Genomic DNA, 26,967 nt, shown 5'->3' on the forward strand with positions numbered 1-26,967 from the left:
TTCATTAACATGATCACCTGTCAGTGTGACAACCACAGCATACTTCTCCTCCTAGTTTTTGGCATGTTAACATCTCTGGTTAGCAGTCATGCACCTTTGTAACCTGCGAAATGGGCCTTATTTGACTAACCGTGGTTTTTATGAATACATTGATGTAATAGGTGAAGGCTCTCCTTTTTGTTTTTGTCTTTTATTTATTCCTTTTAGCTACTGCTTGGGTGCCTTGTGCAGCTGTCAGCATTTTGTGTATTGTCTTGCAGAAGCTGCTTACAGACTCCCAGGAATCATTGTCATTCATAGTCTTCTTTCCGGACTTCAGAGACCCGGTCCCCGCGGCCTTGACCAAGCTGGAAGCCAGCCGGTAAGCATTTTTCAGTTGAAACTGCAATACACAGACCTGTGGTCAAGCAAGCAGATTGATGTAACTAGCAATGAGTGCTTAGTTGCTCCAAATTAAAAAAATATCTTTATTTACTTCCATGTCTCACATTCAAATCGTCAGGAAAGAAATCAAGTGTAGCCATTAATTGATCTTATATGGAAGCCATTTGTCGAAAGTATGCTTTTATAAATACATCAACGAAGGTCAAAACGTCTTTTCTGGACCTGCCTGATTCTTCGAACTCTGCCGGGGCACCGTCACACTGTCCATAGAGTCAATGTTTAGCACCAACCAAAATTTTGCCCAGTTGAAACATTTCTCATTTATTTTTCTGGATGTTTCAAAAGCTACGAAAAATTGCACCACATCGCTGCTATTTTGTTTTTCTGCAAGCTTGAACCCAGTTTGAATGCACCTTGTATGCATGCTGTACTCTCGATAGCAGGTACTGCTAGCTGTAGTAAGTTAATGGACCCGTTACTCCCCGAAATTGGGTAGCCTGCCTGTGCCATGTGCCCGTGCTCTGTGGTTTTGTCGACCAGCGGCGACAGAGTTCCTCCCCACAGAGGACGGGCCAGTAAGCGTGATCATGCTTCTATCACGGGACCGTACGTCACGGTCTGCAAGTAGCTGTGAATGAGAGACCCATCTTTGATAGCTAGTGCTTCGATAAGCTCCCACTGCCAACTGAGAACTGACGCTGGTTTGAATTCATTTTGCAATACACGGGGAGTGTCCCAACTAAATTCTACCTTCGAGAGAGCTTTGCACGAAAAATTGTTTCAGTTCGTCTCATTAGCTTGATGTTTGAGTGGCTGTATCATAATTACTCTCATAAGTTGTGTCTTATATTTCTTTATTGATAGAGTTCATTATGCTCCTAGATTTCTTCACTATTATTGATCACCAAGAATAATGTTGCTACGGTCGAGTCATTGAAGATGAGGGAGATGAAGTGTGAGCGGATGGCGCTTGCTCGGGGCCAGAATCCTACTCAGTGGTCTGTGTTTTGACATCCAGTGCGCCCTGTGCTTGTGTCTCACTCGGTGTGAGTGCATCAGTGTTTTACATGGTGTGAGCGTCTCCTACCACGTCACAATATTAATGGAGTGCGCATTTATTCTACGCTTTAACACTGGCTTGCTATGTTCGTATATTGATGAAGCAGAGATGAAAAAGGGCTCCAACTCCAGACAGTTGCTGGAGCTCACAAGGCAGCGTTGCTTTTTTCTTTTTAATATCAATGCACACAGCAGACAACTTCCATCGCTCCAGCAGAGACGGCCACCATCTGATGGGCACTCCAGATTTCTTAACTGCTTACACTCGGTCTGATGACGTGAATAGCAAGATTGGAAATTTTCTTAAGCTCAACCAATTTTGTAACAGCTGTGAGGCAAAGATAAAGAAGGTAAAGCGTATGGTTTATTGAATGCTCGTGCGTTATGTGCTGTGCTATCCTTACCTTGTGTCAAGCACGCAGTTGTCTCACTCCTGTGCTTTTGTTTTGAAATTTCTCTTTTACCTCAGGGCCAAGACTTGGAAAAGATGCGTAAGGCTTCTGTGGGCCGTACATTTCCACAGTGCACCAGCAGCAGTGCCTGTCATTTGATGTGTTTGAAAAACACCACACTTGGTGTGCTCACAAGAGCTATATGACGAATGAACATTTTTGTGCACAAATAATCGCTCAGAAGAGTTGTTTATGCCGTAAAGTCTGCCTTCCAGCTACTGGGCAACCAGAGCTACTGGATAACCAGAGATTTGTGCCTCGAATTCTTGGCGGGGCATTTAAGTTGGAGTTATCAGCCTCAGGCGACTTAGCAATTTCTTCCGTATACATTGAACCATTCCAAAACAGTGCCAAAAAGGCATTACGACGCGGCTTTGATGTTCGCTCTTATCAAATCCTGCCATCGCCATATGAGGCAAAGTTTCTTATGCCAGAGCACGCTTACGCTTCTGGCAGCAGGATTTCCGATGGTTTTACTATGCGACATAGCAGAAAGCTTAGTGCTTCAGGAGAAGCGAAAAAGGAGAGAGAATGGACAAGCGATACAGAGGAAGAAATGGTCTTTGGTACACTATGTTCATGGCTTTACCCACAACTTGATCAAGAATGGTCAGAAACACGGCTCTGAAATCATTCCTAAAGCAAAAAGTATGCATGCGCTGGTGAATGGGAAGGAGAATACTATGTTAAAGTGCAAAGCGACGCACCGAACGAGGTATTCAGAATGCGTTCAAGGGATAGTGTATGATATTCTCCTGTTCTGTGGAAAGAAGTACTGTCTTTGCCAAAAGTAACCAGGCTGCGGGTTTCAGTTGTCGGACGAGTTGGAGAGAATTCGTAGCATTTATGAAGCTAGAAATATGTGAAAAGTAAAGGTGAGCTCCTGTCCTCACTTATTAACAATTTGTGATCCTCTGAAATTAAATGTTGGCAATACCCCTCTCCTGCTTGGGCAGCGCTGCTGTCTGCAGTATTTGGAAATAAATAAATAAATACAAGCGAGAAGCAAAACATGCAGCCTGGTTACTTTTGGCAAAGACGGTACATTGGCCACACCAGGAGATGTGTTAATGACAGGATTAGAGAACATGCCACTGCAGTATCGGAGAAGTCTGAAACCAACCTTGCGGTGCACTGCAAAGACTGTAAGTTATACAAGAAACAGAAATGCCCAGCTGACCTTCGTAACATAGAGGTTTTGAAAAAGAATAAGTACAAATTGACAAAAGAGGTATTGGAAGCCTGGGCGATAACTGTGGCTGGTGAACAGTGTCTTAGTACGCCTTCCATTTTCTTATTGAATTCCTAGCTTACTGGCAGGGCGATGAAAAAAGAAGGTGCGCGGGTGTGCATAATTAGCTGTCAATGCAGCATCATCCTTGTTTATGTGTGTATGTCTCTCTTCTGTGCACTGTTGCCTGTTGAGGTGGGTTTTGATCGTGCAAAATGGTAGCCTTGTGTACAGTAGGGCTTCTTCTAGGAAAGTGTTATGCTATCGAAGCCGCAGAAAGAATATATGGTTCCGAAAAAAGTTAAAAAACCATAAATATTCACTGCAAAATTAGTATTCTAGTTGAATCAGAAAAAGACAGAATTGGCAGTACAATAAAGTGCCCGAGTGAGTATTTAATGATATAGTTGCTGAAAAAAAATGGCTCATTAATTACACCTCACAACACTTTGAAAGTAAGGATCCACCCTGTCCCGTTAATGCTTTTGTAACCGCTGTGCTTCTTCATTTCTCCACCTTTGCAGTACTTTTTAAAATTGACTTTTTTATTTTCTATTGTCTAGCAGCTGTAATCATGTCATCATAGCGTTAGTCTCGATGGGGCTGAAGTTTACACCTGAAAAAAAGTTCGTTGGAATTGTTTGAATTCATTTCATTTAATTTGGTTTGTTAAACCATTTGTGATGATTACTCTATGTTATTCTATTATTTTAAGTCGACCCCGCCTTTTTATTTTTATTTTTTTTATTTTTTTGCTTAAGAACAATCACCCGAAATCGGAGGAGCCAACGTATACTCAGAGCAGTGGCGAAGGCATTACGAACCAAGCTGTGGGTAGTGTGCAGCCTGTGCCAGTGTTGCTCATTTCAGCAGTATGCAAGAAGATCATGTGTCAGAAAAAATTATGAAATTATATATAAACAGGCCCCACTAATCAAAATTTGAATTGCATAGGGTTTACTTGGCTCACTTATACTGGTGATCAATTTCCTAGACGAGTTCTGTTGTATATGATAAGCTTAGCAAATACAAAGTAGTTACTCATTTCAAAACTTTGTCAGTATCTCCCTCTATGCAGACAGTGTTTCATCTCATACTGCATTGGTAAAAAAAAATAGTATAGTTTGACTCCTCTGTCAATAATTCTGCATTTGGCTGCTTAGAAAAAAGGTTGCTTTTAGAAAAAGAAAATTTATGATACAACATTTTACGGTATACTTAGGAAGTGCTGTTTGGTGCTGTAACTTTTTTCATCTCTCACGCTGTGAAACGTTTTACTAGACGACATAGCTGAGCTTTGGTCACAGAAACACCTTCGAGTGATATAGAAATGATTACTATGATATATCTTTTTTTTTTTTTTTAAAGACTATGGCTTCAATTCCTTGATCATGAAAGTGTATCCTTTGTATGAATTCCAGACCTCTAGAGCCATTCATATTATTTTTTTTTTTGAAGGAGGAAAGGGGTTTCACGTGTACAAGCACAAATTTTAAGATTTTTCTCAACGGTAGAATATCATGCTTGTCTGAAAGAGTTCATATTTTAAAACACTATGAGAGGAGCCAGGGATTGGAGCCAGCAACGCTGTCATGTCATACCCTTAAAGTCCCGTAAAGTGTTGCCTTAATCTTTTCCGTGGTTCTTCATTTTTGAAAATGCCTAGCAGTGTAATCCTTTCTTTTACCTTGACTCCATCTGCAGCATAGCTATCACCCACTCCACAAAAAGGTACACCATGCCCTTTTCCGCATGCCACAGGCAGTGCGCGTGCCACCATTGTTTGGTCATTTCTACACTGCAATAATGTGTGTTGCGGTGGTGTGTCATTTGAAAATGTGGCCCTAGAGTTTTTAAGCCTCGTACCAACAAGTGGGCACACTTAGCACATGTGTGCCTTTTAGTTTGTGGATGAGTACGCCATGTAACGCACATGCAATGCCAAGATCTCCACCAGCGCAGCTGTCATAATGCCCTGCCCTTTTCGTACTGGCAAGAAAGCCTCCCCCACAAGAAATCATTCTCTCACAAGACAACCTCCCCGCAGTTCTCCACGATAGTGCACATTAGCTACCCTCTGGGGGTGTGCTTTCTTGTGCAGAAGTATGTTACTTTCTTTGTTTTTGTACAGTGCCGCACAGACACCCCACGAGCGCCACTGTGCAGTGTCACTACAAACGTTCAAGTAGATTTTTTTTTTTTTTTTTTTTTTTTTTTTACACTAAGTTTTATTGGAAACCAATCAATGGTCTTATAAGTAATTCATCTTATCGAGAATGCATCATCACCAAGTGCATCAGAACGGGAGTCTACTTTATGTATTGCAGCATGTGCGATGTGAGTGTTTATCTTTCCCGGTACGATTGATACCAATGCTCATACTTGATAACCCTTTTAAATGCATATATCTTGTGTGGCATTCAAGTACAGTGTACTGAAAGACATTCTATGAAAGAAAAGTGAAAGAGGTGGAGAGTTTTTTCTCTTGTCCTTTTGTTATGGCTGTGCATTTTAAGCCATTTTGCCTTTGTGAACCACTTGGTGTTTGCGAAGGTTAATGATTTCTTCAAGTTGTAGCACCATGCTACAGAATGTCAAGTCACTGGTTACACCTGGGAGTAGTGGACTGGAAATAGTGTAACTACTAATACATTTAGTACCTTGTCCACAATCTCGCGTGTGTGCTAGTTGTGTTGTAAGATTGAGCAATCAACATATGAAAACAGTACATTCTCTTTGCAGGTATAAGAGAGAACAGCTGCTAATTCCTGCATATGATCACGAGTACAGGCACGGATTTCAGCACATCATGCCAAGGTAACTTTTGGCCGTTGATATTTCCCGAACTTTTGCAGGAACGGTTTTTTTTGATTGAGCAAATAAAAAGAGCAGGAGAAAAGGAGGAGGATGAACTAAATGAGGGGTGCAAAAATTAAACTTACCTGAAGCTGGGGTTTGGTTTCTCAGCATTATCAGATTGTGAGATAGCTTTAACTTCAGATTTGAGTCAGCCGGCTAATACTGAAAATTATGCTTGGCATATACAAAAAGAAGCGTAACGGCAACTTGTCATCTAGAATATTCCTACCCTCCTTCCTAATTTTTTTTCCACTAGAACGCATGTTAGATTGGTAATTGAGATTAAGAGGGAACGCAGGTCTTTGGTACCTAAAATCAATCTAATAATTGGAACTGGGGTAATTTAATTTGTGGAGTCTTGATGCTTTTCAACACCTATCTGAGATTTCAGGTTGAAAATGTTGACAAATATTGCTAAAAAATACAGATGACTTTATATGTGTCGTCTGTTTGAACAGCAAAACCTTTAAGCATACTCACTTAAGTGGTAGTTCCACTTGATGCACTGCTCCGCTTTATGAGAAGCACAGGCCTAATCGAAAAACATGACTGTAACGTGATGTGATGTGGCGTGTCTGTTATGTGACTGTATTAACTTCAGCTATCCCTCTCTCACAACTTTTATATCCACTCATCCCCTTTCCCCAGTGCAGGGTAGCAAACCGGTTGCTTTTACTGGTTAACCTCCCTGCCTTTCCTCCTCATCTTCCTCCTCCTCCACTTGATGCGTGGCTTTTTTTAAACCACATGCCTTTGGGGCCCGCTTATTGCACAGTGGTTTATTGTGAACGTCTCAATTTAGGTCCACTTATTACTACTTAGGAAGCTGAATAGGTCTTTCATAGATTAGCCATGGTATGCACTGTTCATTGTGAAAACTTCAATAGTGAATTCAGCAATCACAGCAACATGACATAGCTATGCAACAAGCATGTTTGCAGCTGTTGACACTCCTGGAGAGAGAATAAGGGTATGCTGGCACCCCCTATAGCCACACCCTTTGCCCCACCACTGCCCATTTGCATGCGCTGAGAACTATCAAGTTCACTGTCCTGACTACTTGGGCACTTGTGGCTTCCACACTATGCACAATGCCTACAAAGTGGAGGCTTAGTGCACTGTTTGGGGATACCCCGGCAAGGAGGCAAGATTTTTCAGGAGTCACCAGGCGGGCAGTGTTTCCTCTGAAATCACTGTGTTGAGAACATAACTGTCATCGAACGACCTTTGGAACTATGGAATGATGTGAAGAAATACATAAAGTGGGCAAGGAAGAATCAAGTAAGCCTGCCGAAGTGCGTGTCTTTTCAAAGCATTGCTGAGTTCAGCCAGGACACATTGGTAGCGGCAAAGCTGAACTTTGCTGTCAGCATTGCTGCTGAACTCAGGCCCTTCAGAGTGGGATATCGAGCATATAAACCTATTGTAAGGTGTTTATTGGGGTACCAAGACCGTAAGCAACGTCCGCAAACGAAAGCGACGGGGGTAGCGTTCGAATCAACAGTGCAGTGCCAACAAGGCTCCGGCTCCACTTCGTTTACCTCTTCGGGTTGGTGCGCGAGCTGATGGCGATCGGGATTACTACAATACCCCCCGGCGGAAAAGGAGCCATTCTGGCGACTCATGGTGAGGAAAGGGTAGGGGGATCATAATACGGCTTGAGGCGGTCGACATGTACAGTTTCTCGGCCGCGGCGGCGATGATCTGGAGATGGGTTCAAGGGCTCTACTACGTAATTGACGGGAGAAGATTGTTCGAGAATGCGGTAAGGTCCATGATAGCGCGATAAGAGTTTGGATGAGAGGCCGGGTGCAGAGGAAGGCACCCAGAGCCAAACGAGGGCACCTGAGGGATATGAAGGCGTTGGATTTGTAGGGTCCCGGTTATGCTTTTGTTGAGCCTGGTTCTCCGTTGTGAAGGAGCGCGCCAATTGTCGGCATTCTTCGGCAAATGTGTGCGCTTCAGACAGTAGAGTGGTCTCTGAAGCGTCGGGGTGGTAGGGCAGGATAGTATCCATGGTGGACGTGGGTTCACGACCATATAAAAGAAAGAAGGGGGAGAACCCAGTCGTAGTCTGCGTAGCCGTATTGTAGGCGTACGTTACGAAAGGCAGCACTTGGTCCCAATTAGAGTGAGCGCTATCAACGTACATGGCTAGCATGTCACTAAGAGTGCGATTAAATCGCTCAGTCATGCCGTTCGTTTGGGGGTGATACGCTGTGGTGCTCCGGTGAATGATCTGGCACTGTTTGAGGAGGGCTTCGACAGTGTCGGAAAGAAACGCACGTCCGCGGTCACTGATCAATTCTTTCGGTGCGCCGTGACGAAGAACGAGGCGATGCAGAATGAACGAAGCAACATCCCGTGTGGTGGCAGACTGCAAGGCCGATGTTTCCACGTAACGGGTTAGGTGGTCAACGGCTACGATGACCCAGCGGTTGTTAGCCGACGTTGTCGGAAGCGGGCCATACAGATCGATACCGACACGGTCAAAAGGGCGGCTGGGGCAAGGCAATGGCTGCAACGGAGCGGCTGGCTGAGGGGATGGATTCTTGCGACGTTGGCAGGCGGTATAGGATCGGATGTACTGACGAATGAAGCGGTACATGCCGCGCCAGTAATATCTCATACGCAGTCGAGAATAGGTTTTCATGACACCTGCATAGCCGCATTGGGGATCGGCGTGGAAAGAGGCGCAGATTTCATCACAGAGATGGCGCGGAATCACGAGAAGCCACTTTCGCCCAGTAGGATGGTAATTGCGGCGGTATAGAAGTCCATCACGAGTGGCGAAGTGGTGGGCCTGATGACGAAGTGCACGTGACGGAGACAGCTCTGCGGGCGTAGACAGGAATGTTAAGAGGGAGGATATCCATGGATCCTTCTGCTGCTCAGATTTCATGTTGGTAATGTTGAGCGGCGACATATCATAGGCACAAACGAAGCCAGCCGTCGAGTCGTTAGGAAGCGGTGAACGGGAAAGGGCATCAGCGTCAATGTGCTTGCGTCCAGATCGATAGATGACGTGGATATCGTACTCCTGAAGACGTAACGCCCAGCGGGCGAGGCGGCCGGAGGGGTCTTTGAGGGAGGATAGCCAACAGAGCGCGTGGTGGTCAGTAACAACGTAGAATGGGCGACCGTAAATATAAGGACGAAACTTGGTAATGGCCCATATGATGGCCAGACACTCCGTTTCGGTCACAGAATAGTTCGCTTTCGTTAGGGTACGACTAGCGTACGCGACGACATACTCGGTATATCCAGGTTTCCGTTGAGCAAGAACAGCGCCCAGACCTTACGCCGCTTGCATCAGTGTGTATTTCGGTTGAGCAGGCAGGGTCAAAATGGCGAAGTATAGGGGGAGAGACCAGTAGACGGCGTAGTGTACTGAACGCAGCATCACAGGCTGGTGACCAAGAGGAGAGGTTCGGGCCTCCGGCGAGAAGTTGCGTTAAAGGGGCGATGATACTGGCGAAGTTGCGGATAAAACGGCAGAAATACGAACATAGACCGATAAAACTGCGAAGTTCTTTCAAGGTTGTGGGCTTGGGGAAGTCTGCGACGGCACGAAGTTTGGTAGGATCCGGTAGAACGCCATCCTTGGATATGACATGACCAAGTATTGTGAGCTTGGTAGCGGCAAAGTGACATTTCTTCAAGTTGAGCTGTAGGCCGGCTTCAGTAAGGCACGTAAGGACACGCTGAAGGCGCAGAAGGTGGGAAGGGAAATCTTTCGAGAAAACGACAATGTCATCTAGATAACAAAGGCATGTTTCCCATTTGAGCCCACTGAGAATGTTATCCATCATTCTCTCAAAGGTGGCGGGGGCGTTGCACAGTCCGAACGGTATCACATTGAATTCATACAAGCCATCGGGAGTGATGAAGGCTGTTTTCGGGCGGTCAGCAGAAGCCATCGGTACTTGCCAATAGCCAGAGCGCAAATCTAGCGACGAAAAGAACTCCGCTCTTTGCAAACAATCTAGCGCGTCATCAATTCGTGGTAGTGGGTAAACATCTTTGCGGGTTATCTTATTCAGACGCCGGTAGTCCACACAGAAGCGGATCGTGCCATCTTTCTTCGTCACCAACACTACGGGGGAGGCCCAAGGGCTATGAGATGGTCGTATGATGCCCCGTTGAAGCATATCGGCGACATTGTCACGAATGACGCGGTGCTCAGTGGGCGGCACGCGATATGGTTGCTGCCGCAGGGGAGCATGAGGACCAATGTCAGTTGCATGAGAAACGGTCAAGGCGCGGCCCAAGGTAGGCTGGGACACGTCAAAAGATGCACTGAAGCGCTGAAGGAGGGCGATTATTTGGTCCCGTTGGGCGGACGGAAGGTCGGTCGCGATAGCTCGATGAAGGGCGTCGACAGGAAGCTCATCACTCGTAGCAGCACAAGACGTCAGGGCAGCGACGTGAGGAAAAAGTTCAGGTTCGGAGAACATGTAAGTGCGATCAGGGTCCAGCTCTTCAATGTAGCCGAGGCACTCCCCGCGAAGAACAGCCGTTGGGCAGGGAAAAGGGTTGGAAGCATAGATGACACAGCTGCCATCAGAAATCGTTAGAACGGTGAAAGGAAGAAGGAGGCGAGTTTGGGCGTAAAGAGAACAGGACTAGGGAGGGCAGATGTCGAAATAAGGGGAACGAGAACAGAAGAAAAGGGAGGAATGTCGGTGTCTGCAGCTACAAGGAGTTTAGCAGGGCGCACAGGCGGGTCACACAGGGAAACATTACACACAGGGGAAAGCTCAACTTCAGCACGGGCACAATCAATCACAGCACTGTGAGTCGACAGAAAGTCGTAGCCGAGGATGATGTCGTGGGAGCAGTCGTAAAGCACCACCATCTCGACGAGATACGTAATGTCTTTGATGCAAACTCGTACCGTGCACGCTGCCACAGGGGTGATGCGCTCTGAACTGGCCGTACGAAGCGAAAAGGCAGAAAGCGGCGTCGCGACTTTGCGAATTTTGCGGCGAAGGGCATCACTAATTACGGAAACGGCAGCACCTGTATCCACCAGCGCAAGAACGGGAAAACCTTCTACGAACACTTCAATGACGTTGGCGGGAGGAGGCGGAGGACATAACGAGTTCGTCAAACGCGCAGTTCTTGCCTCCGGAACTGCGGCATTTAGTTTTCCCCTTGCGTAGGGCCCTGTCGCCGGAGCATTGGCGAAATGGAACATCGGCGAGGCGAAGGCGAACGGCGTGTTGAGTACTGAGCCCGAGGTGGAGATGATCCAGAAGAGACGTTGCTCAAGGGCGGCTCGGGATCGTAGTGGTACTGACGGACTGTGTTCTCAGGATGAAGCAGGCGCTGACGGCAAAGGCGAGCGACGTGACCCGGGAGCCCGCAAGCATAGCAAATTGGGCGATTGTCGGCGGTTCGCCATGGGTTCGTAATGCGGCGTCGCTGTCGAGGGATTGGAGACTGAGGGGCCATGAAACGAGGTGGAACATAAAATGTAGGGCCGTTCTGGTAAGACGATGTAGGAAGCGGACCGCGCGTTCCAGCGGTTACTTGAGCGTAAGTGAGTGGGGCTTGCACAGGAGCGATGGGAACACTAGAAGGCAGCGCTTCGGCGACTTTCTCCTCGATAACTTGGCGGATAGCCGGCGAGATGGATGGCGCGTTGGCCGGCGCTAATTGCGAAGTGCAGACGGTCGGCTGAACTGGATGGAGGAGGGACAGCTGGCGTGCAACTTCTTCGCGGATGAAGTCTTGGATATTCTGCATTAATTGAGACTGTTCCGCAGATGGCGTAGCCAGTGCCAAGCCAGCAATGCCGGCAGGTGCGGCAGCCCGCCGCGTAGAAGCGCGTTGCTTTCGTAGCTCGTCAAACCTCTGGCACAGGGTTATAATGTCGGATACGGAAATAGGGTCCCTGGCCGACATCATATAGTACGCATCATCAGTGAGACCTTTTAGAACATGGGTGACTCTTTCGGGCTCGGGCATAGACGGATTGACCCGCTTGCAGAGGTCAACCACGTCCTCAATGTAGCTGGTAAACGTTTCCTCGGAAAGTTGAAGCCGTGCATGGAGGCGTTGTTCGGCGCGGAGTTTACGTACCGCAGGACGGCCGAAGACATCCGCGAAGTTCTTCTTGAAGATAGACCACGTCGGAAGATCGGCTTCGTGGTTTCGAAACCACAGATTCGCCACGTCCGTGAGGTAGAAGAGGACTTGCTCAGTTTGATGGAATCGTCCCAGCGGTTGTAAGTGCTGACACGCTCGAAAGAGGCCAGCCAGTCGTCAACGTCATGGTCATCGGTACCACTGAAGAAAGGTGGGTCACGGGGGCGTTGTGCCCCGGGACAGAAGGTGGTGGCAGGAGTGGCAGGTATGGGCGCCGATGGTTGGCTGGGAGCGTCCTGCATGGTTGTGACCGAAGGCGGTAGCGTCCGGTTCCGAAGTTCCAGGGTGAAATTTGCGAGGAGGACTGGGGCGACGACCGAGATACCTCCACCAAGTGTAAGGTGTTTATTGGGGTACCAAGACCGTAAGCAACGTCCGCAAACGAAAGCGACGGGGGTAGCATTCGAATCAACAGTGCAGTGCCAACAAGGCTCCGGCTCCACTTCGTCTACCTCTTCGGGTTGGCGCGCGAGCTGATGGCGATCGGGATTACTACACTATGTTATTTCTTATGACAAGAGACTTAAAAATGATTGTCAAGAAATGAATGACAAAATATATTAAGCGTTCAGTCTTATCGTCAGTCACAGGGATTACCATCCTGCGCTGCAGGTTGATATAGAGGCCGAAAGAAATGCACTCCAGTGGAAAAATGTAGGCGTTTGTCACACAGTCAGAATATTGTAAAGAAGTTCAAATCAGGTGCAAAAGATGTATTTAAGATGGGGTGTGAGTAGATTCTAGTCGCAGTGACAAAAAAAATCTACGAGAAGAACCCCTTGCTGTTTCCAGCAGTCGGTGGTATTTCCTGGCACATGCAGCAGGCCTGATGAGTGCCTGGCATGTCTCACAAAAGTGTTCGAAGCTCCCATTGCGGCAAGGAGATCATCAGACGAGCGGCAAGACACATACTTGCAGAGTACACACTGAGTTTTTGTAGGAAGGAAAATGTCAGCTGCAACTTTCCCAGAAAGGCACCAGTCTAGACATTTTTCTTTGAGTGAGGTTTTATAGTTCAGTGCTTCTTATGCAGAGCTGTGGAAAATAATGAAATTGTTGCTTGTGCTGAGCCATGGTTTGTACTTGTTGAGAGAGGCTTCAGTGTAAACAGACAGATCTACGTAGAGAACTTAAAAGCCTTGTCATGCATCTCACAGTGTATTGTATGCAATTCACTAGAAAAGGCAGGCAATATTTCGAGGTAAAAGCCTTTAATGGCTCATACTGTTGGCATTTGTTCATCCGATCACTTTATAGCTGTCAATGAAATGACGTCATCACCCAAAACCAAAACTAACATCAGAAAAATAAACATCCGGTTTCCACCAGGAATCGGACCTCCATCCCTCGGATCCCCAGCCGAGCACTTTTAACCAACTATGGCACACCCGGTATCTTGAAATGCACATTATAACTCACCTTGTCTACCGTGAGGATGATAATTAAAAATAAATAAATCCTGTCTTCACTGGGAATCGAACCTCCATTCCTCGGATCCCCAGCGGAGCACTTTAACCAACTACGCCATGCTAGGGATCGTGAAACGCACATCGTAATTCTCCTTGTGTACAGTGAGGATGATAGTAGCAATGACAGTGATGCTGCAATTAGTCATAATGGCAGCATCATTAGCAGTGATAATGAAGGTGCTTTTAGTCAATAATGTTAAAAAGACACTAAAGAGAAAACTGAAGTGGGCGTGCATCGATAGAATGCCGATTCCTGATTACAAAAACCCACTCTTATTGAAAATAGAGCTGTTATAAGGTAGTAAAGAGGAAGAACAGAAATACAGGTATCCCGCCACAGCCGAAACTCGCAACTAATCACGTGACGCGCTAGGGATCCCGGAGGCTGACAAATGCGAATTACGTTGCCTGTTTGAATGCGGTCGTAGGTTTTGTCTCGAATATGATAACACGCTTTTATCATACGTAAACGACGGCGAAAAGACAATGTAAATGTTGCAAGGCAAATACAAAAATATACTTGGTGGCGCCACAGGTGCCCACTTCAGTTTCGGTTATGTTCCACCTCGGGCACTTCGTGCGTGCTCGGATAGTTTCAAGTTTGGACCTGCAGCGCCTGAATTACGAGCTTGGAGCAGCAGATGCGCCTGGCTCGTTCACATTTGAGTATTCGGAGGCGCGAGCGAGTGAAATCCGCTGCCGCAGACATGCTCCTTCGTTCACGCTTCTGAGCCAAGATATCGCCGTCGTCGCCACTTCGACTGTGAGCTCCCATTAACCCTGACCTGACCGCTCGACTGCAGCTATGTGCACCACGAAAATCATGCATATGCTAAGTGCCGAAGGAAAAGTGCATTATCATTCAATTATTCACTAATAATGGCACATCTGACCCACATACTGCGGCAACAAGATCTTCAGCGTGCTATTTGCAGGCATCGTAAACAAAAGGGGCATACTTGCCACTCATACCAAGGAGAGCGTCGATCTATTGCCGGCGAAAAAAGGGCCTCGGGTAAAAAGTAAAAACTGAAATTAACAAAGCACCACAAATACATAAAAAAATGCAAAAAAAGAAATCGATTTGTGAAAAAAAAAAGTACTGCCACCACCAGCGGGATTCGAACTTTCCACTGCCTGTTCCGTAACGTTCGGCGCTAACCACTTGGCTACGCCACGCCTCGGGGAGCTACGAAATATTTCTGCATATTATGTCATGATCACATTTCTAATGGAACATGTTTCAAGATGTACAGGCCATTCCTGCCGGTCTAAAAATTACAACTTCTTTACCATCGGAGTATGCTGCCTGCTCTCACGACTTGCAACTAATGTTCTGGATGCCTATGCGCACTATAATTGTGCACTGGAACCATTTTAACATGCGGAATTTCGCAGCGCTGGCAAATTTAGGGGCGCCGGCTCTTAGGTCATGCTCTGCTACTGTGGACGTAATTTTCGCTGAACACGGTGCTGTAGCACAAACCTTGAAGGAAAAAAGTGCGACGAAGCTTCAAAACTGGCAAGCGCAGCAGCGAGGACACTATTTTGCTGGCAACTGAATTTTATTTGTATGTAAACATTTTGGGAAGCATTGCGATGACCGAAGGCTCGGTTTGTTTATACGCAGTGCAGGATGGAGCGCAAAGGCTTGAGAAACATGTAAAGTATTGTGCATTACAAGCGCTCTGTTTTTTTTTCCTTCCTTTATGGGCCCATCGCTTGGTAAATTACTCTCTTCATCTTTTTATTTATTTCGGCTGTGGCCGTCACTTATTATGAACTGATAGTCGATTGCGAGTACGCTGTTGCCATGTTGGCCCCTGAGGGATGCGTCCCCACGGGCTGCGCCGGCTCACTAGATCACGGAATCTCCGCTTACGTCATAGTGTGCGTCACTCTACCCCGACTACGTATTCGAAGAAACAGTTTGAATTCGACCGGCGGGAACAAGAAAAATCCTCAACTTATCGCAATATCTCAGCAATTATTCTATTTTTTGCTGCCGGATATGCGGCGACAGTGTCACTAAATGTAGTTTATTAGATTTTTACAGCATCTTTGGGTGCCTTTAGTGTCCCTTTAATGAGAGCAAATGTGGTGCGCCGTGTGCACCATTTCTGCAGTGTAGATTCACAGTGCTCTTGAAATTTTTTGCAGTGAATTGAAAAACCTGTCATGGTGTCATTTGCAGCCAGCTGAGAGAAAGCAAGCTCCTGGTCTTATACCTTGCGAGTTCCTAGCTACGTTACCTTTCTTCTTATTGGCAAATCCTTTATCACGAACAGGCCTCTTGCCTGTCATCTACTCTGCATACCTGTGCACTGCACCGAGCTTCTGTCACTACTTCGAATACTACATACGAAGTTAGTAAAGACTAGCATACATTGTTCTGTGCACAAAAGTAGTGTGGAAGCTTGATAGCTTGGAATGAAAATTCTGAAGTAAAAGTGCCTTGGTTGTATCCTAGAAAGAAAAAAAAGCATTCACGTGCAGTTTGCACTTTATGCTTTGTCATCTTGTACGAGTGTTTGTTTGTTTTGACATGCTGATTTATTTGCTTTAACTTATCCATAATGGCAACAGCTGTACTCATGTGCTTGAGGTGCACTGAAATATGATGGCATTTCAACAGGATTGAACCTTTGTCTCAGAGCTTAAAGCATGGTCAACAAAATGCACCAAAGTTTTGTTATTGGGAGAAATATTTCCTTAGGTGTCGTACATTTTCTCTCTAACTGTTGTTGTCGGAGATATCAGTGTGTGGCCTTCGAAGTTTCGCCCAGCTTTCTGTGCAATCAAGCTTGGGCCATGAAGGGCACATTATTTGTATGTCGAAAAGTCCTCACCTCCATTAGAAGGCCAAAAGTAGTAGGCCATTGCTCATTTGAGCTCACATACTCTGCATCATTCATATCATCATATGCATCATGCATATCATTTATTTTTGCAGATTCATGTCATGCAATAAATTTCAATCAGCGCTATGTGTTTGTCACCACTTATCTCAAAAGATTTTCATGGCGGAATTTGAATATCACAGAATCTGGTCTGAGAAAACTCTCTTAAAGAACCACTGGCTATAGTAGTCTGGGCAGCCCGCAGATGTACCTACGATCCAACAAGCAACTCCGCACCACCTGCATTCTGCTATGGGGACAGCTCTGTACTTCGCATATTAGTGGCACCACTTCTTCATTTGAAGCAAGGACACTCATTCTGTAGTGCAACAGTGGGATGGCTTACCTGTGGCATAGGTAGTCTCTCGTGAGCAACAACAATCACTTGCTCATCTTTGGCAGTTGTGTTTCTCATGTTGTTGTGCCACTACATAACTACACAAGCTGCATTTATTATAACTTAGTGCCTGATTTGCTTGGTGAAGTTATTGTGAAATAAATCTGGCTAGAGGATGTAAATCTTAAATATTGGCACCTGACTTTTTGTGAAGCAATTTCTATTTAAACTTTTTTTAGGTCTTTTTTCTCAACTTCAGCAAGTTAAAGGGACACTAAAGAGAAAACAAGTGGGCTTGCATCGATAGAATGCCAATTCCTGATTACAAAAAATCCACTCTTACTGAAAACAGCTGTTATAAGGTAGTAAAGAGGAAGAACAGAAATACAGGTATCGCCGCCACAGCCGAAACTCGCAACTACAAATCATGTGACGCGCTAGGGATCACGAAGGCTGACAAATGCGAATTACGTTGCCCGTTTGAATGCAGTCGTATGTTTTGTCTCGAATATAATAACACGCTTTTATCATACTTAAACGACGGTGAAAACACAACGTAAACGTTGCAAGGCAAATACAAAAATATACTTGGAGGCGCCACAGGCGCCCACTTCAGTTTTGGATGTTTCGGCTCAGGCATTTCGTGCGCCCTAGTATAGTTTGTTTGGACCTGCAGCGCCTGAATTACGAGCTTGGAGCAGCAGATGCACCTGGCTCGTTCCCATTTGAGCATTCGGAGACGCGAGCGAGCGAAATCCGCTGCCGCCGACACGCTCCTTCGTTCACACTTCTGCGCCAACATATCGCGGCCGTCGCGGCTTCGACTGCGACCGGACCGCTCGACTGCAGCTACGTATGCCACGAAAAGCATACATATGCTAAGTACCGAAGGAAAAATGCATTATCATTAAATTGTTCACTAAATCATGGCACATCTGGCCAACATACTGCGTCAACGTGCTATTTGCAGGCATCATAAACAAAAGGGGCGTACTTGCCACTCGTACCAAGGAGAGCGTCGATATATTGCACTCGTCGCCCGGCAAAAAAAAGGGCCTCGGGTAAAAAGTAAAAACTAAAAATAACGAAGCACCAGAAATAGATTACAAAAAGTAAAAACAAAATCCATTTGTAGAAAAAAAAAAAAAGACGCCAGTAGCGGTAAGATTCGAACTCGCCACTGCTTGCTCCGTAACTTTCGGCGCTAACCGCTCTGCTGCACCGCGCCACGGGAACATCGGAAATATTTCTGCACTTTACGTCATGGCCCCATTTACAATAAAATGTTTCTGCTGCCGGTCTAAAAATTACAACTTCTTGACCATCGGAGCATGCTGCCTGCTCTCACGACTTGCAACTAATGTTCTGGATGCGTATGCGCACTATATTTGTTCAGTGGATCCATTTTAACATGTGGAATTTCACAGCTCTGACAAATTTAGTGGCGCTGGCTCTTCGGTCATGCTCTGCTACCGTGGACGTAATTTTCGCTGAACACGGAGCTGTAGCACGAACCTTGAAGGGAAAAGGTGCGACGAAGCTTCAAAACTGACAAGCGCAGCGGCGAGGACACTATTTTGCTGGTAACTAAATCTTATTTGTATGTAATCATGTCGGGAAGCGTTGCGATGACCGAGGGCTTGGTTTGTTTATACACAGTGCAAGAAGGAGTTCAAAAGCTTGAGAAACATGGAAAGTATTGTGCATTACAAGCGCTCTGTTTGTTTTTTTTTCTTCCTTTATGGACCCATCGCTCTGTAAATTACTCTCTTCATCGTTTTATTTATTTCGGCTGTGGCCGTCATTGCGAGTACGCCGTTGCCATGTTGGCCCTTGAGGGATGCGAAGTCGCGGGCCGCGCCGGCTCGCTAGCTATCACGAAGTCTCTGCTTATGTCATAGTGTGCGTCACTCAACTCCGACTACGTAGTCGGAGGGAACAGTTTGAATTCGACCGGCGGGAACAAGAAAAAAACCTCAACTTCTTATCGCAATATCTCAGCAATTATTCGATTTTTGCTGCCGGATCGCCGAATGTTGTTTATTAGATTTTCATAGCATCTTTGGACGTCTTTAGTGTCCCTTTAATGGTGGTCAACTCTGGGCTTTCTTGTCATAAAGGGCAGTACTAGTGTCTGTCTCAGCCCAGTAGCTGTCCCCTATATCATTTCCTTTTACTTCTATTAGTCCCCCTTTTTTTTAAAGTTTTGTGAGTGCACAGAAGGGTGTTTCATGATGTTTCAGGAGTGAAGTGAGCGTTCGCTCCACTCATGGGACACACATCATCTTCCTGCAAAATGATGCTGGCTACGCTCGCTGGGGTCCTACCCCAGAGCGGCTGGATGCCCTGCGCGAGAGCTACCGACCTGGCTTGGACCGGGAGCGAGAGATGGCCGCAGAAGCAGTGCCCGTGTCCTCATTGCCGTCTAAGGACATGCCGCCCAAGGAATCTCCCCTTGGGCCCCCCAAATTGATCTAAAAACTGCTGCACAGGGCCTCTCGTCAGAGACAGGAGCTTCAGTGAGAAAATCTTTCTTGGCCAAGTGCATGCCACTAAAGGAGCAGGCCCTGTAAGCGTTCATAACAGAACTGCCTTGTGCTGTCTCTTTTTTTTGTCACTACCCTTTGGATGCATGTGTGATTGCTGTTTTTTTTTTTTTTCTCACTACCCTTTGGATGCATATGTGATCGCTGTTTCTTTTTTTTCTCACTACCCTTTGGATGCTTATGTGATTGCCATTTCTTTTTCTTCTCACTACCCTTTGGATGCATATGTGATTGCTGTTTCCACTGTTCTCTTGTGACAAAGGCGTTTCCTTGTGCCAGTATTTTTCACCTCGTGATGTACCATTCGCTCACTGGTTGGTTACTGAAATGACTGGCAGAAGGTGCGCGAGGACCTGCTGGTCACTGCTTTCTGGTATGCATGTTTGTCGCTTTTTGTGAAGGATGCAATATTTGTTGCACAAGCACTGTAGCTCATGCAAATCAGTGTCAGCGCTGGGTCATTCCTTGCCCCAGAGTTCGCGTTCGAACCTCCTCCGATCTTGTCGATAAAGTTTGTGGCTCTTTACTGAACCGGCTAAAATAATCACCAGGAATGACTTTGGCAGCAACGGCCCTTCGAATTTTTCAGGAGAGTGTGGAAGCTGATCTCGCCAACAAATTTTCAAAAAATCAAATGTTTTATTTTCGCGCCTGAAAATTGTTTACAGATAATGAATATGCATTGAGCATTTTAGTCGCACGGCAAAAAAATTTGTAGCGCAAAGTTTTTTGTTGCTTTATATCATTATTTTCCCCCCAAAACGCCATTTTTGCAGGTTTTTTTTTACACTTTCGCGACACTAGCTAGGAACATCACATGTTTTGCTGCTCTCTATAATATGTGCTGTCATGGTGTTATACAGTATTTTTAATATATATATATATCGAATTTTAAGAAGTGTGCTGTGCAACGTTTTCGGGCACAAGTTTCATTCCGAGTAAAATTCACTACTTCTCTTATGGTACCTCATCCATATGTAACAATAAAAAGAACTTCATTAACTTGTGTGCTACCTCAAAGAGGGTTATCATCTGGCAGCCCTAGAACTTCTTTGCCACAAGAGCATTTTTGAAGGCATTGGAAGGACCGTAAAGAATTTTGTATCAAAGACAAGCTTTCGAAGGCCTTACAAAGGCCACATAGTGACACCCCGTCAGCTGTTTACATGATCAAAAATTAATGTGAGGGGTGCTGAGGTTCTCTGGGTCTGAAAAATCGATGCTGGAGTGGTTAGAGCGCCCGTCTCGGCTGCGGGAGGTGGTTAGTTCGAAACCCACCGCCGGACACCCATCGGTAAAAATGGGTACAAGCGTCCCCCGGCCTGGCGCTCGGCTTTTCTAGGGGTGCGCGTTTGGGAGAAGCTCCGTAAGCCCTGCTGTGCGCCCCTCCTCTGCAGTGGGCCCAAACCCAGGGCCCAAAACCAAAACCATTGAAAAACCCACCAGTTTTTCAATGGGTACAAGCTTTCCCCCAGCCTGGTGCTCGGCTCTTCTGGAGTGAAATGCTTGAGAAAAGGTGTCACGGCCTAAACAGTTGTGCCGATGTGGCAGTGATCCGTTCCGTCATCGGACAGCTAGGAAGTACCTTTGCAAGACAAAACTGAACCGCCTTCGCAGGCTGCGAGGTTCGAAACTGGGTTTGGGCCCACTGCGGAGGAGGGGCGCACAGCGGGGTTTACGGAGCTTCTCCCAAACGCACATTTTTTGTACATGATCACATACATTGCATTCTCTTGTACCTTTTCTGCTCATCCCACCCCTTATGTAATACCCCGCGAAGGGTCTTTAAGGTAATAAAATGAAATGAAATGAATGAAATAAGAAGCCCAACTCAACAAGATCAGAGGGGGTCGAGCTCATACTCTGGTATGTTTGGCACAGAATGACCCTGCTGTGTCCAGTCGAACTTTATGCAAGGTATGGGCAGGGCTTTTTTTTCTCTCTTTCTCTCTCTTGGCATTTGTTAAGACTGTGTCATTTGTGTGTACTTGTGATGTTTTAGGTGCAAGTCATGGAACATTGTCAGCAGCATTTGATTGAGAAGGATCATTTTATAGTGCAGTGCAATTATTCGGTGATTATCGTGCATGTGTAAAAGTATGTCAAATGAAAGTATATTTTGAGCCTTAAGGTAGGATGGGCTTTGTCCATTTCTCAATTTATTTATGTTTAAAGTTGCCATGCAAAATTAATGATGCCACTATCGCCAACTGTGCAGAGTTTCACCGATATATTCCGAACTGTGTGGATGGCGTGCAGGCAACAAAAATGGCAGACGATTTGATTGAAGTGGCAATCGTGAAGGAGGAGAAATGTGCTTTTCAAAACTGAGCCTAAATGGCATCACTTGGTTGCAGTACTTTAGAGATAATGGTGGTGTTGGAAAAAATTATGTTTCAAGCCTTTCAGGGTAATCTGTACAACTCTGGGAAGTTATAGCATAGGGCGATTTCCTGCCAAGATCTGCTACTGCACATGCTGCTACTAGGGCCCACGTGGGAGACATGCATGCCGCCGGCCAACACATGGCACCTTCTGGCAGCCTGCAGAAATGGATCAAGGTACAGTCGAACCCAGTTATATCGAACCCGGATATATCGAATTTTGGTTATATCGAACCCACGGAATATCCCCTTGAAAATGCCATGTAAAAGTATAGGAAAGCCGCGTCATATATCGAACTCAATTTCACCGGTAGTTCGAAATATCGAACTCTGCACCACCACTGGAAAGTGTGCCTTCCCTAAAGACGATCGCATCACCCTTGGCCGTTTGCCGCGTGACGTTTTCAAGCCACGCACGGAATGAATGAGAGGGGGCAGTTCGGCGACGGCTGGTCCGGGCAGCGCCGCGCCCATTCCCCAAATGCGCGCGCACCTGCAGTTGTCGTTTCCCGAGCGCCAACACATGACGTTTGCAAACCATGTGTATGGGTGTGCCCATTCTTTTGCCAAGCTATCTCTCTCCTTCAGCACCCGCAAAGCATGCGCCAAGCCAGCTCAGCCCGTTTTCAGACAGACGTCGAACGCTTTCTCCAGCGTGTGTTGCGAACCCTCAGCGCGCGGGGGCACGGCGGCTGACGTGGCTATGGCGCCTGCGGATGTTAAGAAGCGGCAGCTCTCTCTCTCTTTTTTTTTTTTTTTTTTGCGAGAGTCATTTTTTCTTATCGTTGTGCTGCACGCGCGGCGTAGCGTAAGATATGGCGGCTGAGGACGTTAAGAAGCGGCGGTTTTTTTTTTTTTTTTTTTTTTTTTTTTTTTTTTGCGGGGGTCGTTTATTAATTTTTTTTTTATCGTTTATTCTTGCATGTATGAATCAGCGAAAGCACGCGGTCAGCTGCTGCGATCATGACGCCCGCCCCAAGCGCGGCGTGATAAATCGAACCAGGCTTGTGTAATAAAGTCATCACGGGCACTCTGCCAAGTTCGCTCCCCGCCACCGCAGGAGCTATCAAAAGATAAACGCACCCTGACGTTATCGCTACGCAGTATCTTGGCACGCTGCCAATGAGCTGTGGATGAGACGACTGAAACGGACTGATGCGCGCCATCGACATGCAAGCGAAAATGCTCGCGATTTCTGCCGCTGTGGCGACACAGAAACCTTGTTTTGAGCTGCCGCGGTGGCTCGAGAGCGAGAGGGACGCAGTTCCAACAAGTTTGAAAATTTTCACTCTGTCGCTGCCGCTCGTCGCTTGCATGTGAGCAAGCTGGCCTTAACGCACTTTTTTTTTTTTTTTTCCCAATTCTTGGGTGCAAAAGTGGAGGGTGGGTTCATTATGCGAGTGGGTTGATTACGCGACAAATACGGTATCGTTTTTTCGAATCGCAAGTGCCGTCACAAGCCGATTTCTGTATATCGAATTATCGATATATCGAACTATTTCGCGATCCCCTTCGAGTTCGATATATCCAGGTTCGACTGTAGTGCAATCATGTGTCACACTGGGGGGTGCTATAGATCCTTAGCAATTAAGTGTTTAGGGGACTTCCCAGTTTCAAATAGAGCTGTGAGACAGCGTGCAAAGTAATTGTTAATTGTTATACAGGAACCATGAATATTCGTAAGAGGCTATGCATGTTCAAAACGCGAAGCTCCTCTCAGAATGTGGTGCATCTGCAGTTTGATTCCTTAAAGGGACTTTAAAGCATATTTCAGTTATGGAATAATCTTCTCAAGTAAGTTGCATACAATGCAGTGAGAACTTTTGAACTGCATTTCAGAGCTTTCAGTTATTTAAAGGGGTAGGGACACCAAGTTGTCGTGCTGTACTTTTGCATTGTAAATAATACGTAGCCATTCTGTAGCATAGAGCACGGCGTTAAAAGCACAAATTCACATTTGTTATTGCATTATTAGTATGCAGCAGTTTCAGTTTCGGTTTGTAGTTGCCAGGTTTTTACTTGTCGTCAAGAAAAGAAGACGTAACATTGAAATGTCACGTGGGCCAAAAGCTTGTAGCGTCAAAGAGCAGGCGCGTCATCTGCTCTGTTTGCACTGTGACTCCGTCATATGCTCTCATTATGCAGTCTCACACTGCGGAAAGAGTTGGTCAACTGTATCTGGTTCACTATAGTCAACTGCATCCGTAAACATGTTTGCACCGTTTAGGCAATCCTGTCACGCCGCGCCAACACGAAATATTTGAAAACATGCCATTGTAACCTGTGAACAGCTGTTGCCAACTTGCTCTCCGACAGATTGTTGCACGTCACAGTGCCGATGTCGGCTGCTCACTTCGCTACAATTTCGCCCAAGTTCCTACGCTTTGCAAGCAGCTGGGAAGAATTAAAAAGCGCGAGAGGCTTTGGCTATGAAAAAAACGTTTGCAAATGCTCGCGAGTGTGTAGTTTGAATCGCATTGATCGAGGCACCACTTTCATGTGCCGTTTTGAACGCCGTTTTCATGTGTGCGAATCTGGCGATTGTTGAGAAAAAATTTACAAATTTTAGCGAATGAAAATGGCCATCGAGTATAGTTTTGGCAAGGGTGAACTAAAATTGACAATTGCTTGCGTCGCAGAACGCGTGTACACCTTCCCACTTTTTTAACCTGAACGCACAAGCGTCGACCACCAAGTAGATAAACGCCGTACGGCGGAACTCAGTGGCGAAATGAGCGAGAATATGCGCGTGCGCGCAATGAGCCCTCCGGTGCAGCTGTCCTCTGCCAGGCTGTTACAGGAACCAGATACAACCTCACCTTCTTTTTTGTGCGTTATCTCATTTCCTTCTGTTTTCTGCATGCCACTGGGAAAAGATTAGAAAAGGCCTCGTGATACCATCTTGGAAAGCAAAACAGCGCACTTCAAAACACAGACACAGAAAGGGAACAACAACACAGCGCTGACTTCAACTGGTTTTTTATTAGAGAGCGACACAACAGCGCTGACTTCAACTGGTTTTTTATTAGAGAGCGACACAACAGCGCTGACTTCAACTGGTTTTTTATTAGAGAGCGACACATTATATTGTGTCGCTCTCTAATAAAAAACCAGTTGAAGTCAGCGCTGTTGTGTCGCTCTCTAATAAAAAACCAGTTGAAGTCAGCGCTGTGTTGTTGTTCCCTTTCTGTGTCTGTGTTTTGAAGTGCGCTGTTTTGCTTTCCAAGATGATTTACCAACTGGCCCGTTCCTTCACCCTTGCATGATACTGCCTGCTTTCCTGTATGAAAGGAAGGTGTGAATTGATAAGCGAAGTAAGCGACGTGAGTTGATAAGGGAAGAACCTTTAATTTGCCTCAAGAAAGTGCTACATGACCTATAGCAAAAAGAAACAAAAGGTTGATACGCATGTAGTATAATCAGCGGGCTTATTTCATATTCCATCCAGCACTAGCTCTACCACCTGACCACTTATTTATAACTTGATAAAAGCGTTCAGAAAATAAAAAGGATGATGACGATAACGGTGCTCAAAAGAAGCAGGGGTGAGGTCCCGTTCACAGAACAGCCTGACAGAGGATAGATGCATCAGAGTGCTTATTGCGCGCACGCGTGTATTCTCGCTCATTTCGCCGCTGTGTTCTGTCGTGTGGCGCTTATCGACTCAGTGGTCGACGCTCGTGCGTTCAGGTTAAAAAATGTGGGAGGGTGTACAATCACTACGAAGCACCGGTGTAACCCGGTGCGCCAAGCAATGCTGCAAGCGGCCCGAAGCAGTCGTCTGTGCTACTTGTCGAGAGAAATGACGCCGATTGAGGACAGTCTAAATACACATGTCCTATCAAGCTTATTTTATTATGTGACAGGCTTCCTATAAAAAAGCGGTGATGGAAGGTGAACCTTTATTACAGCGTTGAGTCACTGACCCGTTCCGAAGTGCTGTCCGGTGAAACCGACTAGGCCTAGCGATGAATAGGGCAGGCAGAGAGCAGCGCAGTTCGTCGCCTGGTGCTCACACGGGAGGCGCCGCTGCCAAAGGCTCCGCACTTATGCGGGCATACCACTGTTGCACGAGTATAGCAGTGGTCCTGATAATATTTGTCTTTTCTGGTATACAAAGCCAAGAATGTGCTATACACTGCCTCACTGCTGTGCCACTGGCCACACTGGTCTCGGCTGTGGCAGCCGACAAAAACACCATTCGCTGACCATTGCCGCGGCGTCAGCGGCAGCGTTCGTAAATTTTAGTGAACATTGCTATCAAGCATAATTTTGTCTGCAGTGAGCCGTCGTGTGGTCCATGAGTTAGGACGTTCATCGCTCTTACACAATATCTTTCACTTTCGATTAGCAGTCGATTTTTCGTACAGGACTTTTGTGGGCTGAAGTTTCGGAACAGGTCAGTGACTCAATGCGGTAATAAAGGTTCATCTTCCATCACTGCTTTTCTATTGGAAGCCTATCACATAATAAAATAAGCTTGATAGGACATGTGTATTTAGACTGCCCTCAATCGGCGTCATTTCTAGCAAAGGATAGCCGCATCAGAGTGCTCATTTTGCCGCTGTGTTCCGTCATACGGTGCTTATCGACTCAGCGGTCGACGCTCATGCATTCAGGTTAAGGTCATGTACACCCGATTCAGACAAAAATATCACAGGAGAAATGCATTAATATTTCTCTCCAAATTTGCATCCTGTAAACTTTTGTCCCTGAGAACTCTTAGAACACTGCCGAAACGAGCCGACCAGCAGCATCGTCTCTTACGTCAGAAAACTGTGCAGTGACGTCACAAATACTTGATTATGGTTTTCTCATTCATCCTACGTAACAGTCAGTGCGCTAGCGATGGGTCCAGAATGCGGGGGTGAGCATTTTCACAAACTTTTAAAAAGGATTAAAATATTTTCCACACCTCCCTTGAGTCTAATACTTGACTGTGGTCTTCAAACACAAAGGAAGTGCGTGACCAGCTTTGCACAACCTTGTAATTTGGTGTCTCTACCCCTTTAAGTCACTGACCAATTTTTCAACCTTTCTTGGAAGCAAATAACTGCAGTGTGGTCTTTATGGCCTTTCGGTACACAACTGCAGTGTGGTCTTTATGGCCTTTCGGTACACTGCTGGTGAAGGCCGTGGAGTCCCTTTCTGAAAGGAGCTTGATGGTATTTACAATCAGTTTTAGTGACCCTT

General features: G+C 46.1%; 1 protein-coding gene across 3 annotated transcripts in view; it reads left to right on the forward strand.

The window, feature by feature from the left end:
* The window catches only part of Pcif1 (Phosphorylated CTD-interacting factor 1), a 145,330-nt gene extending 122,803 nt beyond the window's left edge, over positions 1-22,527 (forward strand). For all 3 annotated transcript variants that reach the window (XM_084590331.1, XM_084590333.1, XM_084590332.1), the window contains exons 13-15: positions 261-361; positions 5,869-5,943; positions 19,088-22,527. In XM_084590331.1, the coding sequence (XP_084446457.1) occupies positions 261-361; positions 5,869-5,943; positions 19,088-19,322 (411 nt within the window). In that variant the 3' untranslated portion in view covers positions 19,323-22,527. The remainder of the gene's footprint in view (positions 1-260; positions 362-5,868; positions 5,944-19,087) is intronic.
* The last annotated feature ends 4,440 nt before the right edge of the window (positions 22,528-26,967 follow it).

The sequence above is a fragment of the Amblyomma maculatum genome, chromosome 1, assembly GCF_055883805.1.
Source record: "Amblyomma maculatum isolate TAMU_Amacu chromosome 1, ASM5588380v1, whole genome shotgun sequence".
Taxonomy (NCBI): domain Eukaryota; kingdom Metazoa; phylum Arthropoda; class Arachnida; order Ixodida; family Ixodidae; genus Amblyomma; species Amblyomma maculatum.